The sequence below is a fragment of the Ranitomeya variabilis genome, chromosome 2 (assembly GCF_051348905.1).
Source record: "Ranitomeya variabilis isolate aRanVar5 chromosome 2, aRanVar5.hap1, whole genome shotgun sequence".
NCBI classification, from domain to species: Eukaryota; Metazoa; Chordata; class Amphibia; order Anura; family Dendrobatidae; genus Ranitomeya; species Ranitomeya variabilis.
The window spans coordinates 236,176,849-236,197,891 of NC_135233.1; the positions used below are offsets into that span (position 1 = coordinate 236,176,849).

Consider the following 21,043-nt stretch of genomic DNA (forward strand, 5'->3'; position numbering starts at 1 on the left):
AGGTAGGGAGAGCAAATAATGAATTTTGAGGGTGGGGGAAGAGCAGATGATAATGAATAGAGGGTGGGAGAGAGAAGACATGACAATGAATTGAGGCAGAAGGGGCATGTAACTATAATGAATCGGAGTTAGGGTTAGTGCGGGAGGTACATAGTGGGATCGTTGAGGATAAAGTGACTGGAAATAAATTGGGCAAAGAGTACAGGTGCTAATTAATTTATAATAATAAAACAGTGGCGCAAAGTGTCACAATTGTAAAAATCCTGCAGCGAAACCAACAATTCCCCACGAAAAAAATTGTAAAATGAAAGAAATATTATACATATATACACATGGCGTGTATAAAGGTTCGCGCTAGAAAAAACAAGTGCATCCACTAGAAGGCTGTCTGTATGGAAAGTCTGTCACACACAAATGAAAGTCTAATATATCAGTCCCAATCAAGCTGCTGCATGGCCATAGAAATAATTGTAACTCACCCACTGCAATAAGGGTAACACAAAGCGGCTAGTGATCCTGTCCTGCTGCAACAGGTGTCCGTCCAAAGAAATCTTCTGATATAGTAAGTCCAGTAGTGAATCAAAGCTTTTGACTGCCCCGGCCGAAAGCAGTCACAGTTCACCGGGTAACGAGTCAAGGCGGTGGTCCAGCTAAACCGACGCCGCGTGTGAAGCGAACAGTGCGCACAGCGACGGTGCAGGACCTGTGTGACGTGACACTCACGTGACCGCCGCTAGAGTCCGGTGGTAAGTACGGAATGCGGTGAGGACCTCTATCCTACGCGTTTCGGAGACACCTGTCTCCTTCATCAGGGATGGTCCTCACCCCACAAAGAGTCCCTTTATAACATCTCCCGCAATCCACTTCATTATTGGAATCCAAAAAGTTCAACTCCAGCATTAAGACCTCTTGGTGCAGTGGTGTCCAATACGAAGATCCACTTCGTCTCAGCTCTGGACATGGCCTTAATGTAGTTACCACCTCTCCAGTGTTTATGCACCACCGCAATACCTGTAACACCTCCATGTCCTTTATTTGTCCCCCATGATGGTATATAAAATGTTTCGAAAGTGGATGACCCATGAATTTAGTTTTAATATTTCTAATATGTTCATTGATTCTGGTTTTCAATGTCCGTTTTGTCCTTCCTACATATCTTTTACCACAAGGGCATTTTATCATATATATAACCCCTGTGGTAGAGCACGTAATAAAATCTTTAATAGGGAATTTATGGTTACCCTTTTCAATATCAGTTTGTTTACGCACTCTAATTTGTTTACACATGTTACATTTGTGACATGGAAAAAACCCTTTCAATATCCTATGAAAAAAGGTGGATGGTTTGAGAGAAGGTTTAGCCTGGACAGTAGGTGCAATAATATTACCCAGGTTACAGGATTTTTTATAAACAAAACGAGGATGGCTCGCGATTTTTTCCCCCAAAACTTTGTCATTTTTAAGTGTATGCCAATGTCTATTGACTATTTTTCGAAGAATATTAGTGCTGGCGTTATATTGTGTGATGATGGGGGTAAAATCTGCTGAGTCTTCTGTTTTTTTACATTTTTTGTTAATAAGCTCCTCTCTAGATTTTTTAAAAACAGTTGCTTTAGATTGTTCCAACATTTTTTCATCATATCCTTTCTCTAAAAATTTGTTGGTAAGTAGTCGGGCCTCCTTGTTAAAATCCTGGGGTCTGGAGCAATTGCGGTGGATCCTCATATATTGGCTTTTGGGAATGTTCAACAGCCAACTAGGGAGGTGGCAGCTGTCCAAAGGAATAAAACTATTTGTATCGGTGGGTTTTCTGAAAGTGCACGTTTGGATTGTAGAATTGTGAATAAAAATATTAAGATCTAAAAAATTGATGTTAGTGGAACTGGTAGTGGAAGTAAAATTTAAAAAATAATCATTTTTATTAATATCAATTAAAAACTGGTTAAGGGTATCCAAACCACCAGACCAAATAAAAACAACATCATCAATAAAACGTTGCCAGAGGACCAGGTCCGCGCGCAGACGCCCCCCCGGGTAGATGGTGGTCTCTTCCCACCCACCCACATAGAGGTTGGCGTAACTGGGCGCGAACCTGGTCCCCATAGCAGTACCCCACTGCTGGGAGTAGTAGTCCGTGCGATAAAGAAAATAATTGTGTGTTAAAATAAATAACATAAGATCACCTAAAAACTCAGTCTGTTCGTGCGGAACCATAGATGACTGGTTTAAAAAATATTTAGCAACTTCACACCCTTTTTTATGGTCAATGACCGTGTAGAGGGACGTAATGTCAAGGGTTCCTAATATATAGTGATCCTGCCATTCAACTTGTTGTAGAAGGCGCAGAATATGTGCACTATCCTTTAAATGGGAAGGTAATAGGGGTACAATTTTTTGTAAGTGGGAGTCCACAAATTTAGACATATTAGCCGTCAGGCATTGAATGCCCGACACGATGGGTCTCCCTGGTGGATTACTCAAATCTTTGTGTATTTTTGGCAAATAATAAAATACTGCCAATCTGGGAGATCCATCATTGATAAATTCGAATTCTTGTTTATTAATAAAACCCCTATCGAGACCCATCCTAGTCAGATCCTTCATTTCTCTTAGGTATTCATCAGTAGGATCTTTATTTAACCTTAGATACGTGCGTGAATCACTAAGTAGACGCATGGCTTCCTTGTGATAGGCCTCCTGGTCTAACAACACGACACCCCCCCCTTTGTCAGCTGGCCGGATTACTAATTCTCTATTTTCTTGAAGAGACACAATAGCTTTTCTCTCTCCATTAGTTAAGTTATATTTATATTTCCTACATTTTTTATCATTAATTTTACGTATTTCATCTATAACGTTGTTCTGGAATGTTTCCATATGTTCTGAATATTCATTAGTGGGGTGAAAGTAGGATTGCTTCTTTAAATTAGTGTGAACAAAACCCGTATCGGAGATAACTTCCACATTATTAATATGAGGATTTTAAAAAAAATGTCTCTGGATGGCCAATTTCCTCATAAATAGTTTGATGCCCACGTAAGCATCAAATTTGTCAAATCCCTTTGCTGGAGCATATTTCAAACCTTTTTTTAAGAGTGAAGTTTCCTCATTATTCAAGGTATATTTACTCAAATAAAAAATGGTGGGTTCATTTGTGGTAGTTGTTCTTACTGTCCTTTTCTTTTTGGCGAATTTCCCGCCTCTGCTACCCCTTTTACGTGTTTTTTTGGACCCAGTTGAAAAAAAGTATGTTTAGTTACATTCTTGATCTGATTTAGTTGACCTGTAGCGGTCTTGGGTCTACCTTTTTTTTGGGGCCTAGACATTGTAGCCCGAGGACTCCTGGTTTGTCTCAATGGTGATTGACAAGTGGTAGTTAAAGTTTGATATCGATTCTGGGTGGCCGTAGATGTTGAAGGAAAAATATCCTGGATAGGTGGTTGTTCATTTATATCCGCCAATGAAGAGTTCAGGATATTATTATTTGGTGTTAGTCCATCTGGGGGGGAGGAGGGTGTTAGGTGTATAGAAAAACTATTTACAACTGAACTGCTCCCCTCTACACAGTCAATAGTTTCAAAAATGGAGTCATTTGGCACAGTCTCTTTAAAAGTACATACTGGTACAGCATCCCTCCCAAATTTCTTCTTTTTTCTATCTATAATTTCTTGTTCCTTATTTTTTATTCTCAAGCGAATACTATTAGAAATTTTAACAATCTCAGGATTTTCTTTGTAGGGTCTAATTTCTTCAAAGAGTTTGGAGATAGTGCTTTTGCTATTAACTAGTTGTTTCTTTCTTTTATCAATAATGAATTGTACTGCCTGAGTAGAAAAAGACCTAAACATCGTGTTCCACTGTAAAAGTGTTTCAGCATCGCCGATATCGCCTGAGAGTGCTTTATGTACCATAAGGCCTTTAGGGATGCAGTCATAGGCGATATATCGCTCCAAAGTCGCCACCTCCCACATGTCTCTCATTTCTTTGAGGAGTGATTGTTCTAATAATTTTAATGATTCTTTGATGTGGGTGATATCCTCCTTATTACAACTGGGAGTTGCACCTACTGTCCAGGCTAAACCTTCTCTCAAACCATCCACCTTTTTTCATAGGATATTGAAAGGGTTTTTTCCATGTCACAAATGTAACATGTGTAAACAAATTAGAGTGCGTAAACAAACTGATATTGAAAAGGGTAACCATAAATTCCCTATTAAAGATTTTATTACGTGCTCTACCACAGGGGTTATATATATGATAAAATGCCCTTGTGGTAAAAGATATGTAGGAAGGACAAAACGGACATTGAAAACCAGAATCAATGAACATATTAGAAATATTAAAACTAAATTCATGGGTCATCCACTTTCGAAACATTTTATATACCATCATGGGGGACAAATAAAGGACATGGAGGTTACAGGTATTGCGGTGGTGCATAAACTGGAGAGGTGGTAACTACATTAAGGCCATGTCCAGAGCTGAGACGAAGTGGATCTTCGTATTGGACACCACTGCACCAAGAGGTCTTAATGCTGGAGTTGAACTTTTTGGATTCCAATAATGAAGTGGATTGTGGGAGATGTTATAAAGGGACTCTTTGTGGGGTGAGGACCATCCCTGATGAAGGAGACAGGTGTCTCCGAAACGCGTAGGATAGAGGTCCTCACCGCATTCCGTATGGACTAACACCAAATAATAATATCCTGAACTCTTCATTGGCGGATATAAATGAACAACCACCTATCCAGGATATTTTTCCTTCAACATCTACGGCCACCCAGAATCGATATCAAACTTTAACTACCACTTGTCAATCACCATTGAGACAAACCAGGAGTCCTCGGGCTACAATGTCTAGGCCCCAAAAAAAAGGTAGACCCAAGACCGCTACAGGTCAACTAAATCAGATCAAGAATGTAACTAAACATACTTTTTTTCAACTGGGTCCAAAAAAACACGTAAAAGGGGTAGCAGAGGCGGGAAATTCGCCAAAAAGAAAAGGACAGTAAGAACAACTACCACAAATGAACCCACCATTTTTAATTTGAGTAAATATACCTTGAATAATGAGGAAACTTCACTCTTAAAAAAAGGTTTGAAATATGCTCCAGCAAAGGGATTTGACAAATTTGATGCTTACGTGGGCATCAAACTATTTATGAGGAAATTGGCCATCCAGAGACATTTTTTTAAAAATCCTCATATTAATAATGTGGAAGTTATCTCCGATACGGGTTTTGTTCACACTAATTTAAAGAAGCAATCCTACTTTCACCCCACTAATGAATATTCAGAACATATGGAAACATTCCAGAACAACGTTATAGATGAAATACGTAAAATTAATGATAAAAAATGTAGGAAATATAAATATAACTTAACTAATGGAGAGAGAAAAGCTATTGTGTCTCTTCAAGAAAATAGAGAATTAGTAATCCGGCCAGCTGACAAAGGGGGGGGGGTGTCGTGTTGTTAGACCAGGAGGCCTATCACAAGGAAGCCATGCGTCTACTTAGTGATTCACGCACGTATCTAAGGTTAAATAAAGATCCTACTGATGAATACCTAAGAGAAATGAAGGATCTGACTAGGATGGGTCTCGATAGGGGTTTTATTAATAAACAAGAATTCGAATTTATCAATGATGGATCTCCCAGATTGGCAGTATTTTATTATTTGCCAAAAATACACAAAGATTTGAGTAATCCACCAGGGAGACCCATCGTGTCGGGCATTCAATGCCTGACGGCTAATATGTCTAAATTTGTGGACTCCCACTTACAAAAAATTGTACCCCTATTACCTTCCCATTTAAAGGATAGTGCACATATTCTGCGCCTTCTACAACAAGTTGAATGGCAGGATCACTATATATTAGGAACCCTTGACATTACGTCCCTCTACACGGTCATTGACCATAAAAAAGGGTGTGAAGTTGCTAAATATTTTTTAAACCAGTCATCTATGGTTCCGCACGAACAGACTGAGTTTTTAGGTGATCTTATGTTATTTATTTTAACACACAATTATTTTCTTTATCGCACGGACTACTACTCCCAGCAGTGGGGTACTGCTATGGGGACCAGGTTCGCGCCCAGTTACGCCAACCTCTATGTGGGTGGGTGGGAAGAGACCACCATCTACCCGGGGGGGCGTCTGCGCGCGGACCTGGTCCTCTGGCAACGTTTTATTGATGATGTTGTTTTTATTTGGTCTGGTGGTTTGGATACCCTTAACCAGTTTTTAATTGATATTAATAAAAATGATTATTTTTTAAATTTTACTTCCACTACCAGTTCCACTAACATCAATTTTTTAGATCTTAATATTTTTATTCACAATTCTACAATCCAAACGTGCACTTTCAGAAAACCCACCGATACAAATAGTTTTATTCCTTTGGACAGCTGCCACCTCCCTAGTTGGCTGTTGAACATTCCCAAAAGCCAATATATGAGGATCCACCGCAATTGCTCCAGACCCCAGGATTTTAACAAGGAGGCCCGACTACTTACCAACAAATTTTTAGAGAAAGGATATGATGAAAAAATGTTGGAACAATCTAAAGCAACTGTTTTTAAAAAATCTAGAGAGGAGCTTATTAACAAAAAATGTAAAAAAACAGAAGACTCAGCAGATTTTACCCCCATCATCACACAATATAACGCCAGCACTAATATTCTTCGAAAAATAGTCAATAGACATTGGCATACACTTAAAAATGACAAAGTTTTGGGGGAAAAAATCGCGAGCCATCCTCGTTTTGTTTATAAAAAATCCTGTAACCTGGGTAATATTATTGCACCTACTGTCCAGGCTAAACCTTCTCTCAAACCATCCACCTTTTTTCATAGGATATTGAAAGGGTTTTTTCCATGTCACAAATGTAACATGTGTAAACAAATTAGAGTGCGTAAACAAACTGATATTGAAAAGGGTAACCATAAATTCCCTATTAAAGATTTTATTACGTGCTCTACCACAGGGGTTATATATATGATAAAATGCCCTTGTGGTAAAAGATATGTAGGAAGGACAAAACGGACATTGAAAACCAGAATCAATGAACATATTAGAAATATTAAAACTAAATTCATGGGTCATCCACTTTCGAAACATTTTATATACCATCATGGGGGACAAATAAAGGACATGGAGGTGTTACAGGTATTGCGGTGGTGCATAAACACTGGAGAGGTGGTAACTACATTAAGGCCATGTCCAGAGCTGAGACGAAGTGGATCTTCGTATTGGACACCACTGCACCAAGAGGTCTTAATGCTGGAGTTGAACTTTTTGGATTCCAATAATGAAGTGGATTGCGGGAGATGTTATAAAGGGACTCTTTGTGGGGTGAGGACCATCCCTGATGAAGGAGACAGGTGTCTCCGAAACGCGTAGGATAGAGGTCCTCACCGCATTCCGTACTTACCACCGGACTCTAGCGGCGGTCACGTGAGTGTCACGTCACACAGGTCCTGCACCGTCGCTGTGCGCACTGTTCGCTTCACACGCGGCGTCGGTTTAGCTGGACCACCGCCTTGACTCGTTACCCGGTGAACTGTGACTGCTTTCGGCCGGGGCAGTCAAAAGCTTTGATTCACTACTGGACTTACTATATCAGAAGATTTCTTTGGACGGACACCTGTTGCAGCAGGACAGGATCACTAGCCGCTTTGTGTTACCCTTATTGCAGTGGGTGAGTTACAATTATTTCTATGGCCATGCAGCAGCTTGATTGGGACTGATATATTAGACTTTCATTTGTGTGTGACAGACTTTCCATACAGACAGCCTTCTAGTGGATGCACTTGTTTTTTCTAGCGCGAACCTTTATACACGCCATGTGTATATATGTATAATATTGCTAATTAATTTATATATTAAATGGGGAAAGTGGCTATGTATAGCTAGAAGGGGCTCAGTGGCATATTATAATTTATATTTGGAATGGTGGGTTGCATAATAACCAATTACAGTATATATTAATGGTGGGTGAATGTCTGTATTCAGATGTGTAGTGTAGAAGAAAGGGAAAAAGTGGGGAATGTGCTCTGGAAGCGGTGCTCTAGATAACTGTTATTTTATGCAGAGATGAGTCCTGGCTGAAAGAAGTGATGGCGGTCTGCGCTGGATTAAAAAGAAACGCAAAGATGAAGGACTTCAGCTAGAGACGTCACTGGTGAGTCAGTATGTTACCTGTACACTGACACCATACACTGTATACTGTATACAGAGCTCCTGTGTATAATGTCACCGGTGATCACTATATTATCTGTACACTATACACTATATACAGAGCTCCTGTGTATAATGTCACTAGTGATCACTGTATTACATGTACACTGACACTATATATAGAGCTACTGTGTATAATGGCACCGGTGACCACTGTATTACCTGTACACAGACACTGCATACTAAGTACAGATCTCCTATGTATAATGACACTTATGGTGATAGTATTTTTTTTATTAATGATCAGTATTGTACTATTTAGTCACAATGTGGTGGTAATATGTTGTCCGGCCATGGTGTGGCGGTATTTGTTTCTTGTATGTGCTATTATTTGGTCACTATGTGGTGTTAATATGTGGTCTGGTCATGTTGTGTTGGTATTTGTTCCTTGTATGTAGTTGGTCACCATGTGGTGGTAATATGTGGTCTGTACATGCTGTGGTGGTATTTGTCCCTTGTATGCGATATTGTTCGGTCACTGTGGTGGTAATATCTGGTCTGCACATGGTGTGGCAGTATTTATTCCTTGTAGATAGTATTATATGTCACTATGTGGTGATAATGTGGTGTCTGGTCATGGTGTTGTGGTATTTGTCCCTTGTATGTGGTATTATTGGTCATTTGAAAAATTGAAAAATAAATAAAAATATACCTAAATTGTATTGCATATTTTAACAAATGTTTAATAAGTTAGAGTAGAGTAGCGCCCGGCCAAAAGAGTCTACCTTGTCATCGTGGCAGATTAAAAAAACCTTTTGGCCAAAACAAAATCTGCTGGCTATGTGTGTGATCTGGTGATGGGAACTGTTAATGTGTGATTGGTGAGAAGTGGAGTTTTTCCAAGAGACAGCGGTGGTGCTGTGGACAGTTCGAGGGTTGGAGGCGGGGCTGGGGTGGAGCCTGGGCGGAGTCTTAAGGGGGCCCCGAAAATTTTGCCAGTATGGGGCCCCGAAATTTCTAGTGGCAGCCCTGATGCCTATACCCCATATATGGGGGAAAACCGCGGTTTTGGCTCTTGGAAAGAAAAGAGCGCCATTTGACTTTTTGGATGCAAAATTTGCTTGAACACTTAGTGTATGCCATGCAGTATTTGGGAGCCCATGATGTGCTTAAACAGTGAAAATAACCCACAAGTGACACCATTTTGGAAGCTGGACCCCTCGGGGAACTTATGTAGATGTATGGTGAGCACTTTGAACCCCCAGGGGCTTCACAAAGTTTATAATGTTGAGCTGTGAAAATAAAAAAAATTAAAAAAAATCACGTTTTAGGGGGCGTGGCCTGCAAGCTGAACGTGGAGGCTGCATAGCTGAAGAGCTCCTGAGACCCCGGACCTAAGTCAGCTCAAATTGGCCTTTACAGACCTTCCTGCTCCTCCACATAAGCGGCATCAGCTTCCATACTGCTTGGGGCACATGATGACACGTGGTCGAGCCCAGAAGCATGGGTCCCCGCCAAGACTGCCCGACTTCTTTGCCAGGGAAAAGCCCGTGGGGACCGCAGGTAAAATGGCGCCAGCGTACCCATCGGGGTCCTCGCACTCCTCTCCGGGTTCTGGGGTAGGTGCGGGTGCTGCGGGAGATCATCCGCAATGTGCTGGCCCACTAACAAGAGAAGACATGCAGGGACTTCTCACTTCCCTAAGGGCCTCCCTGAAGGAAGATATGCATGTTATGCCACAGGAAATGAAGGGGGAGATTTCAGCCCTGGGAGAGCGTACAAGCCATATGGAAAATAAAATGGCTGAATACACAACATCGTTTAATACACTGGTGGATGAAAATGAGGTGCACTGAGAGGAACTGTCATGGGTCAGTGATAAAGTGTATGACCTTGAAGATCCCATAGGAATAACATCCGTATAAGGGTTATACCCGAGGGGGTCACTGATAAAGAGTTACCTGCCTTTCTGCAAAAAATATCTTCAGGCTGTTCTTCCTGAATTATCCACCAGAGATTTGATGGTAGACAGAGTTCACAGAACACCTAAGCTGAGACATGTGGATCAATCAGGATCTCCCTAAAGATACATTGGCAGGACTGCACTATTTCACCACCAAGGATATATTCGTGCAAAAGATGAGAAGGAGTCCAGTGTTGCCTGAGGAGCTGCAGTCTCTAAGTTTCCCAGTCTTCAGCTTGAAGACAAGAAGAGGACATCATCGTAAGAAGATGGGAGGCCCCGGACCGCGACGCCCATCGGAACAGAACCGGGACCGCCCCTGGTTGAGTATAATCTAACCTCTTTTTCTCATCTTTCAGGATACATCGGGGGCTTATCTACAGTATTACAGAATGCTGTAGATAAGCCCCTGATGCCGGTCGGCTTAGCTCACCGTCGATTTTGGGGGTGAGAGGTTCCCTTTAATAAATGAATACCATCTACATGATTTTTGGAGATATTCCCATGCTGATGAAAAGGATTATACTTTCTATTCCTTCTGTCATCGGACTTATAGAAGGATACATTTCTTTCTAGTGGACAATACGGCATTGGGTAGATGCATTTCAGCGAATATTGGTCTGATTTCATGGTCGAATCATTCTCCTGTAGACTATCAAAAAAACAAGATGCACAGGTATCGGATACAATTCTGACTAACATAAACTAATACCTAAAATGTATAAACTTTATTAAATTTTGCGTGACAAACAAACACTTAAAAGGCACCAGGCCTGAAATGACCCGTGGCTGTGTGTTGCTGAATAAACAAACAAAAGGTACCCATTTATTCAGTAACACACAGCCACGGGTCATTTCAGGCCTGGTGCCTTTTAAGTGTTTGTTTGTCACGCAAAATTTAATAAAGTTTATACATTTTAGGTATTAGTTTATGTTAGTCAGAATCGAATCATTCTCCTGTATCCCTGAAATTAGCTCTGCGTCACCAGACTAACCCGTCCTCCAGATGGCGGCTGAACACGTCTCTCCTTCTGAATGAACAGGCAGTAAAGAGAGTATCAGCATAACTAACACAGTATTTCCATGTAAATGATCATGGGGAAGTAACTGATGAATCCCTGTGGTCAGCGCATAAGGCTGTTATAAGGGGGATTTTTTTTTACAAGCGTCCTATTTGAAGTGCAACAGAGAAAAATATAGAGGCAGCCTCATTTCCCGCCTCAAGCAATTAGATTCTCTTAATAAATCATCCCCATCTCAGGCATTGTCAGAAGAGATCTACAATATTAGATTTAAATTGAGAGAGAATCTCATGTCGTTGTATCAGCATAGCCTTAAAAAGCTTAAATCAAAGTTCTGCGCAACTGGGGACAGAGCCGGTGCGGGTTTAGCCTGCAGGGTCAATAAAAGAGAGGTAAAATCCAGGATTGATCATCCCCCCCAGGGGAAACATATTAGAAACCCAATGGAGATTGTGAATGAGTTTGCTAGGTATTATTCTCAACTTTATAATTTAGGGGAAGATCCTGATGCGCCCCAGCCCTCTCCAGTGGTGATTGATCAGTACTTGCAAAGCATTAACTTACCAAAGGTTTCCCAGGAACAACTGAATTTCCTGAACGCGCCCTTTACTAAAGAGGAAATTTGGACCACCATTAGGTCCACCAAGGGTCATAAGGCTCCGGGTCCGAATGGGTTACCAAATGAGTACTATGGTCACTTCCAGAAGATTCTATCCCCTTTTCTTCTACATTTGTATACATTATGGCGGGATAAGGAGTCTTGTCTATATCTAAAACTACTTTAGAAGATACGATTTCTACTCTGCCAAAACCAGGGAAATCTCCAACGTGTCCTAGCAACTTTAGGCCTATTGCACTACTAAACTGCGATGTAAAAATTTTCTCTAAGATGTTAGCTTTAAGATTACATCACATTATTCCCACATTAATTTCCCCGGATCAGGTTGGTTTTGTGGCGGGTCGAGAAACAAAAGATAGGACACGCAGAATGATTAGCTTAATCAAAGTGGTGGAGCTTTGTGGACTCCCCAGTGCATTCCTGTCTTTGGATGCTGAAAAAGCTTTTGACAGGGTGCACTGGGGATATCTTAGGAGTGTTTTGACGAAGTTTGGCTTTGTGGGCCCCATACTGTCAGCAATCTGTGCCATGTATTCCAACCCCAATTCTAGGGTATTGTCTGGATTTTTGTCAAGCTCATTTGCAATAACTAACAGAACACATCAGGGCTGCCTCCTGTCTCCCATCATCTTCACTTTATGTATGGAGCCATTAGCTGAAAAGTACGATCTTCTCCAACTATAATGGGCATTAAAGTTGGGCCGGTAGTTCACAAAATTGGACTGTATGCGGATGATATAATTATCTCATGTACCGATTATATAATCATCCTTCCTGCCATTGTTGCCACGTTAGAAGAATTCGCTAAAGTATCATACTATAAACTTAATGCCACTAGATCACTAGTTTTTCCTGTTTTGGTTCCGTCTATGACTCGAGGATTATTGGAATGTAAATACCTAATGAATATATAACCTTGACTGATGCCTAATCAATAATTTAACTATAACAATAATGTTCAATATAACAAGTAGAAAGCCAATTTCATGTTAAACTGTGCACAATAGCAAGCTTAATATCCGAATTAAAACAGCTACCAGCCGTATCTAGTTAATCCCACACACTGTACTGCAAACTGCTCATATAGTTGTCCCTAAATGATGAGCAAACAACTCCAATGAATGCATTCACATCACAAGAAATCTATATAAGCCGTGCAGACAAACTTGTATACTGCGATAAATCTCAAGGCTGATGGCAGTGCAATGCGTTACAAATGGCTTGTGACGGGACCAGGCAGCAAAAAAGACCTTGTATAACGAAATCAACAACAGCAGAAGACCGATCACCTGTTGGAGAAAAAAAAATGCAGCTACTGAGGCTACTGGCCTGCTGAGTACCTGTTCCTCGTTCTTCTGCTGGGGCTGCAGATGGCGATGGGTAAATGGAGCTTCAAGAGATCAAGAGGTACGCGCAAAGCCAGGGGAGCCCCGACAGGTGGCGTCCCTGGTTGTGCCGCAGTAGAAAAATGGCCGACAGAGGCTGGCCGGCATGTGATGTCACAGCACTACGGAGTGCACGAATGGCCAAAAGAGTTACCAACGTGTTTCGGGGAATACAAGGTTCCCCTTCATCAGACACCTAAGGATTAGCGCTGCAAACCATTTGATTTTAGTATTTTGCATATGGGATTTTTCACACAGGATCCTGAGTTTTGCCAGCAGCTGTATATCCTATTTTTTTAATCAAAATAATTTTTTAGGTTTTCCTTGTCATTGAGGGCGCTAGTGTAATTCATTCATATACTTGAATGTAAATACCCTTTTAACTGGGTAGATGAAGGGATCCCATATTTAGGTATAGTTCTTACACGCTCTAAACAGCTTATAGAGAGAAACTTCTTCAACCTCCAGAGAGAGATCAAGTTAGAATTAGAGGAATTTCAATCTATTCCAACGTCATGGATAGCCAGGATCAATATTTTAAAAATGATGGTGCTCCCTAAGATTTTATATTATTTTAGGTGTATTCCAGTCAGATTTCCTATTAGATTTCTCTCGTCTCTTCAAAGAATAGCTAATCATTTTATTTTAGTTCATAAAAGACCGAGGATGGCTGGAAAGTTGATGTATTACTCGTATGATGCAGGAGGAATGGGAGTCGCTAACTTGCTTGCATATCATAGGGCGGCAGTCCTTGTTGGGGCAAGAGACTGGTGGCTAATGGATAATGCTCATAAGTAGTGTTGAGCATTCCGATGCTGCAAGTATCGGGTATCGGCCGATACTTGCTGTATCGGAATTTCCGATACCGAGATCCGATATTTTTGTGATATCGGGTATCGGTATCGAAACAACATTAATGTAAAAATGTGTAAAAGAAAGAATTAAAATAAAAAATATCGCTATACTCACCTGTCCGACGCAGCCTGGACCTCAGCGAAGGAACCGGCAGCGTTGTTTGTTTAAAATTCGCGCTTTTACTTGGTTACGTGAAGTCCCGGCTTGTGATTGGTCAGGGCGGCCATGTTGCCGGGACGCGGACCAATCACAGCAAGCCGTGACGAAATTACGTCACGGCTTGCTGTGATTGGTCCGCGTCCCGGCAACATGGCCGCCATTAACCAATCACAAGCCGTGACGTCACGGGAGGCTGGACTTGCGCGTTTTTTTAAAAAGCGCGCGTGTCCAGCCTCCAGTGACGTCCCGGCTTATGATTGGTCACGGCGCCATGTTGCCGGGACGCGGACCAATCACAGCAAGCCGTGACGAAATTACGTCACGGCTTGCTGTGATTGGTCCGCGTCCCGGCAACATGGACGCCATTAACCAATCACAAGCCGTGACGTCACGGGAGGCTGGACACGCGCGTTTTTTAAAAAGTGCGCAAGTCCAGCCTCCCGTGACGTCACGGCTTGTGATTGGTTAATGGCGGCCATGTTGCCGGGACGCGGACCAATCACAGCAAGCCGTGACGTAATTTCGTCACGGCTTGCTGTGATTGGTCCGCGTCCCGGCAACATGGCCGCCCTGACCAATCACAAGCCGGGAATTCACGTAACCAAGTAAAAGCGCGAATTTTAAACAAACAACGCTGCCGGTTCCTTCGCTGAGGTCCAGGCTGCGTCGGACAGGTGAGTATAGCGATATTTTTTATTTTAATTCTTTCTTTTACACATTTATATGGTTCCCAGGGCCTGAAGGAGAGTTTCCTCTCCTTCAGACCCTGGGAACCATCAGGAATACCGTCCGATACCTGAGTCCCATTGACTTGTATTGGTATCGGGTATCGGTATCGGATTGGATCCGATACTTTGCCGGTATCGGCCGATACTTTCCGATACCGATACTTTCAAGTATCGGACGGTATCGCTCAACACTACTCATAAGTGGCTACAGATCGAAGCATTTTATACTTGTAGGGGCTCAACCCCCGTTACACTAGAAAGTGGGACGATTAAGAAAACTTTGTTTACCCCACCCCTCCTAAACATAGGGGGCTTTCACAGTACTGGTAACATAAAGGCTATGGAAACGTGAAATGGCTCCCCCAAAAAGAGAATCAACGAATTCTGTGCTCCCAAATCCAAATGCCTTCTCCCTTCTGAGCCCCACAGTGTGCCTAAACCACACTTAGCGTCCACTTGTTTGGCATTTCTGTAGCAATGAGAACCCACCTAATTTACAGGTACATGTCTCCAGAAGCACAAGCTGGGCACTATAATAGCGGATTTACAATTTTCACTCAGCAACATCCAATGCTGCCTGTTTCTGGAATACACTCATGGAGTCAAATCATCACTACACCTGTAGACAAATTCCCAAAGAGGAATAATTTCCAAAATGGGGTCACTTGAGGGGCAGGGGGATTCTGCTCTTCTGGCACTTGGGGGATCAGTATATGGAGTCCACAAATTATTCTAGGAAAATCTGTGCAACAGTAGTCAATAGAGCTCAGTCCCTCCCGAGTCTCGCCATATGGCTAAGCAGTACTGTACAGCCACATATGAGATATTTCCACGTTCAGCAGAAATTGTGTGACAAGTTTTGGTGCCATTTTTAAACATTTCCCCTTGTGAACGTGTAAAATCTGGGGCAAATTTATTTATTTTTTTGGTGGTGGTAAAAATGTAATAATTTTTTCTTCACTGCCCAATGGTTCTGTGACACATCTGTGGTGTCAATATGATCACTGCACCCTTAGATGAATTAATTGGGGGGGGGGGGGGGGGTAGTTTGTAAAAATGGGGTCACTTATGGAGGACAGGTTCTGCTTTTCTGGCCCCTCAGAGGTACTTCCAGTTGGTCATGGCACCCTTAAACCATTCCAGTAAAATCTAAACTCCAATATTGAACTTGTTCCCGTCTGAGCTTTGCACTGTGCCTCTAAAGTAGTTTTCGACCACATATGTGGTATTGGTGTACTCAGGAGAAATTGCACACGAAATTGCACTGTTCATTTTCTTTTACTGCCTTTTTAGAAAATTAAAAACTTGGGGCTAAAGCAACATTTTAGTGGAAAAAATGGTAATTCTCAATTTACTCAGCCTAATGTTATGCAATTCTGTGAATCACCTGAAGGTTAAAAATGTTCACTGCACCCCAAGATGAATTCCTCAAGAGGTGTGGTTTCCAAAATGGGGTCAGTTGTGGAGGTCACTGCTGTTTTGGCATGTCAGGGGCTCTTCAAATGTGACATGGCATCTGCAATCTATTTCAGCCAACACTGAGCTCCAGAATTTTGTTGGCGCTTCTTCCCTTCCAAGCCCTGCCGTACACACAAATAGTAGAATTTGTATACTCAGGAGAAATAGCACAACAAATTGTATGGTTCATTTTCTCGTGTTACCCTTGTGAAAATGCAAAATTCGGGGCTAAATCAACATTTCAGGTTGAACTTCAGAAAGGCAGATTTTAATGGACTCAGAAAGAGGGTAGGAAAGATCCAATGGCTGGAATGTTCTAAAGGACAGAAATGTCCAAGAAGGGTGGGAGATTTTGTTAAATGAAAATCTCACTGCACAGTCTGTCACAATCCCAAAAAGAAGGAAGAATTAGAAGCATTTAAAGAGACCACATGATGAAGAATTTTTTATTTTTTTTCTCCACACAATACTATGACTAAATCATAAATGAATATATGCACATTAGGCATTGTATCATGCTACAGCGCAGGCGCCGCCATTTTTATGAATTTTTTTTTTTCTCCACACAATATTCTATGCAGCATGTAAACTAGGAGGCAGGTCAGTGAAGGATCATCAGTGACCTGACATAAGCATAAAGATGGATATGTAAGCAGAGCACAACATGAAGACCCATCCCCACTGGTTCACCCCAAAGCAGAAGAATCTCATTAACTGAAAACTAAAAATAAATATTAAACAACAACCACAAGACAGATTTCATCAGCCCAGGTATCATTTTAATCAGTATTCCAGTACCAACCTGACAGTATCTATAGTAATATCCTGCTGACAGGTTTACTTTAATCACTTGTTAAAATGAAAAAAAGAAATATACATCAAATGTAAAGAGGGGGCATATCTAACGAAGAATATAATGCTGTTTGCCAGTAATGAATAAGGCTCGCAAGGGAGACCAAAAGCAGTAAAAAAAAAAAAACAGAAGATTTTGAGGGTATGTCAAAAGGAAAAGAAAAGTCAAAGATGTTATAGAATTTTTACAAGATGAAAAGGGTGAAGTGGTCAAAAATCATGTTGAGGGCCGGACTATTTTGCATCTGTGTGCTCTAAGAAAGCTATTGTGACATCAACTGATCTTCACAGTGCAATCAAAGAGTGGATTATTTTATTCCTATCTATAAACAGAGAGATGGTGAGGAAACACTTAGCTAATTTACAAGAATTTAAATCTCATGGTCCAGATGAATTACATCCTGGGATACTGAAAGACTTGGCAGATGAAATTGCAGAACCACTAGCCAGAATCTTTGAAAAATCCCAGAGAACAGGAGAAGACCTAGAAGATTGGAGAAGGGCAAATGTTGTCCCTATCTTAAGAAAAAAAAAAATTAAAGAAGATGGAGCCAGGAAATTACAGGCCAGTGAGCCTTACTTCTATATCAGGAAAGATCTTTGAATAAACAATTAAACAGCATGTGAGTATTTGGATAAGAATACAGTAATTATCCAGAGCCAACTTGGGTTTGTAGCAAACAAGTCATGCCAGACTAATCTAATTTCCTTCTATGATGGAATCACTAACTGGCTGGATCAGGGAAATGTGGTAGATATTCGACTTCGGCAAAGCATTTGATAAAGTATCTCATACTATCCTTATTGTGAAAGAGACCAAGTATAGGATTGACAAGACTACGGTTAAGTGGATTCATGGCTGGCTCAGTGTTCATACTCAAAGAGTGGTAATAAATGATTGCACATCCAATTGGGAGAGTGTTTCAAGTGGGGTACCACAAGGCTCTGCTCTGGCCTCAGTGTTGTTAAACATTTTTATAAATGATCTAGATAAGGAAACTGAAGGTAAATGCATCAAATTTGCAGACGATGCAATGCTAGGAGCGATGGCTAACACTAGAGAAGACCAAGAAAGGGAGAAATACAAGATTCTACATCTGGACAAGAAAAACGAAAATTACAGACTGGGAGGTATAAAACTAAGCAACAGCACGTGTGAAAAAAAGGCTTCGGTATAGGAATTGATCACAAACTTCACATGTGTCAGCAGTGTGAAGTAGCAGCAAAAAGGCAAACATCGTTCTAGGATGTATTAAGAGAAGCATAGAGTCTAGATCACATGAAGTAATTATCCCCCTCTACTCCTCCTTGGTCAGGCCTCAGCTGGAATACTGTGTCCAGTTCTGGGCACCACATTTTAAAAAAGACATTGAAAACTTGAGCAAGTTCAAATAAGAGCTACCAGGATGGTGAGCAGACTGCAAAGTATCTTCGACCTATAAACTGTTAAAGGATTCAGGAATGTTTCACTTGCAGGAGAGATAAAGCCACTGATCCTAATCCTCAGGCATTAAAGCCCTTTTTTTCTTTATTTTTTGTGCTGTCTTCCTTTTTTTCATCTATTACCGGAGACCATATAAACAGTGGTTGGGAAGGCGCTGCACTACTATTTGGTAATATCAAGATGCTGTTCCATTTTTGAGATATATATATATATATATATATATATATATATATATATATATATATATATATATATATATATATATATAATATATATATTATACACACAAGAAAAATTGGAGGCAGCATGAAAAAGAGCTATTTAATCAGCCCAGAAAGCGATGTTTCGGTCCCAACAGGAACCTTTCTCAAGCCCTGTTGGGACCGAAACACTGCTTTCTGGGCTGATTAAATAGTTATTTTTCACTACAAACAGTGTGCTGCCTCCAATTTTTGGTTTTTTAGAATTGAGGTTTGGAATTTGCCTGGGGGGCTCTGCACCCAGACTCTTTCTTTTTGCTGCTCTAATTCTCTCTCTATATATATATATTATATAGTATGTACTGTATATGTATATAATATTATATCACTGTTAAAGGTGCCACTACAAGTTTTTCCAAAGCTTTTGCAGTGAAATTTTTGGTATTTCTTTAACTTGTGACTATACCCTAAATCTAAGGTTGTAAAGGTGTATTCTGGCTCTGCCCTATAGGGTGGATGCACCAAACCTCCCGATCACGCAATATCTGTAGATGTGATGTCACCGACCCAACGATAAAGTGAGCAAAATAGGAATAATGTATAAGGCAACCTATGGATAATGGTGTTCTGCACTCTCCGTTGAAAAAACACACCAGAGTACATGACCTGGCTTATAGGAGAGCAACAACTTGCTTTGACCTGCACAGTGGTGCAGATGATAAAATTGTGGCTTGTGTAGATACAGATGGGGGGGGGGGGGGCCTACAGTAAACCCACAGATTCGACTTTAGGCTGAGACATTTTGCCTGGACCTGTACTTACACATTGTAGCAAACCATGAAGGCTGTAAAGCGATCTGTCACAGTCTATATTGTCTAGACTGGATATAATGTAGCGAACCCTCAGCTATGAGAAGTGTTAAGTCTAGCTTGCCGTTAAGTAACTGGGCTTAGTTTTCCGAACATTCCCATGTGAAAACTGTCCATTTTAACACTAGGCAGTAGGAGGACCTGGGCGATGAGTAGAGAAAGCCGAGGAGCGTACGCCGAACTCCACTGCTGCAATAGTCCTTTCGGTGATGGATAAGTCCTTTATTGCCTAATGCCCAAACAGCTTGTTCTAACATAGATTAGTATGGACCACTGTAATCTGGCCACATAACTGCACGCTGGTGGAATAGTGGCCTCAATCATGCTGACGGGTTCCCCCCCCTTTTTTTTTTTTAATTATTAAGAATTGAAACACAATGGCCATTAGTATTTATTAAAATCATTCATTATATAATGATTTAATTAATTTTGCTAGATTTGGCTCTGCCGCCGGCAGACATTCGTGCTATTGTAGCCCAGTTTTGTATGACCGGATTAGCGTGTAGCGCTGGCATGTTTGTTTTTCTTGGGCCACGTTTTCTGCAGATTTATTCATCATTATGTACATACAATTAGAGATGACAAGAGATGGCTAATAAACTTCCCTGTTTGCTCACATCACAGGGGTAAAGAGTGGACGGATGCAGGAGAATCATGATCCTGTGCTCTCTGATAAGTAAATGTTTTATTTTTAATGTCTCATTCAGACACGCATAGGAAATAGGAAGTGATACGGATGGTGCAATATTTACCCTGTGGTCACACATTAGGAAGAGTAGGGAGCGGACATTCGGAGATCCGCTTGCTCATCTACTAATATTGGCACAGATACATATGATTTAACTACTTACTGGACAGCGAAGCTCTGCCATTCGCTGTCTTGATATTACGCTATGCATCTTATTGGAGGCATCAGTGAAAAATAGTCGGCAGGGATAGCGGAGACACACAATATAGCTAAGGCGTAGGTCTTTGGTCAGCTTTCTATCACTATGGACCTTGTGTTCTACCTGAGCTCTGGAGATCGCCATGTAATTACTTCAGCTGCATTTCCTATTTTAGCATTTGAGAAGCTGACTGAGCTCTACTTCCCTATAAAGCATTGACCCGGAGCCCGCCCAGGTACCACATTTCTCACCAAGCACTTTCTCCCCAGAAGCTGGAACACCTTTTGATTCTCCTGGGCCAAAAGAAGGGCAGAGGGAGCATTTTCTTGGGTGCGGCCCCCGGTTTTGGACGACCCTCTGCTCATTGTAGGGACCCGGCCGTTGTCGTGAGCATGAAGTTAAAAAAGGGAACTTCCGCACT

General features: G+C 41.3%; 1 protein-coding gene across 1 annotated transcript in view; it reads right to left on the reverse strand.

Annotated features, from left to right (window-relative positions):
- WAS (WASP actin nucleation promoting factor) overlaps positions 1–21,043 on the reverse strand; it is a 40,580-nt gene extending 19,537 nt beyond the window's left edge. Inside the window, exon 1 of the mRNA XM_077284110.1 lies at positions 20,874–21,043. Coding sequence (XP_077140225.1) covers positions 20,874–20,987 — 114 coding nt within the window. The 5' untranslated portion in view covers positions 20,988–21,043. The remainder of the gene's footprint in view (positions 1–20,873) is intronic.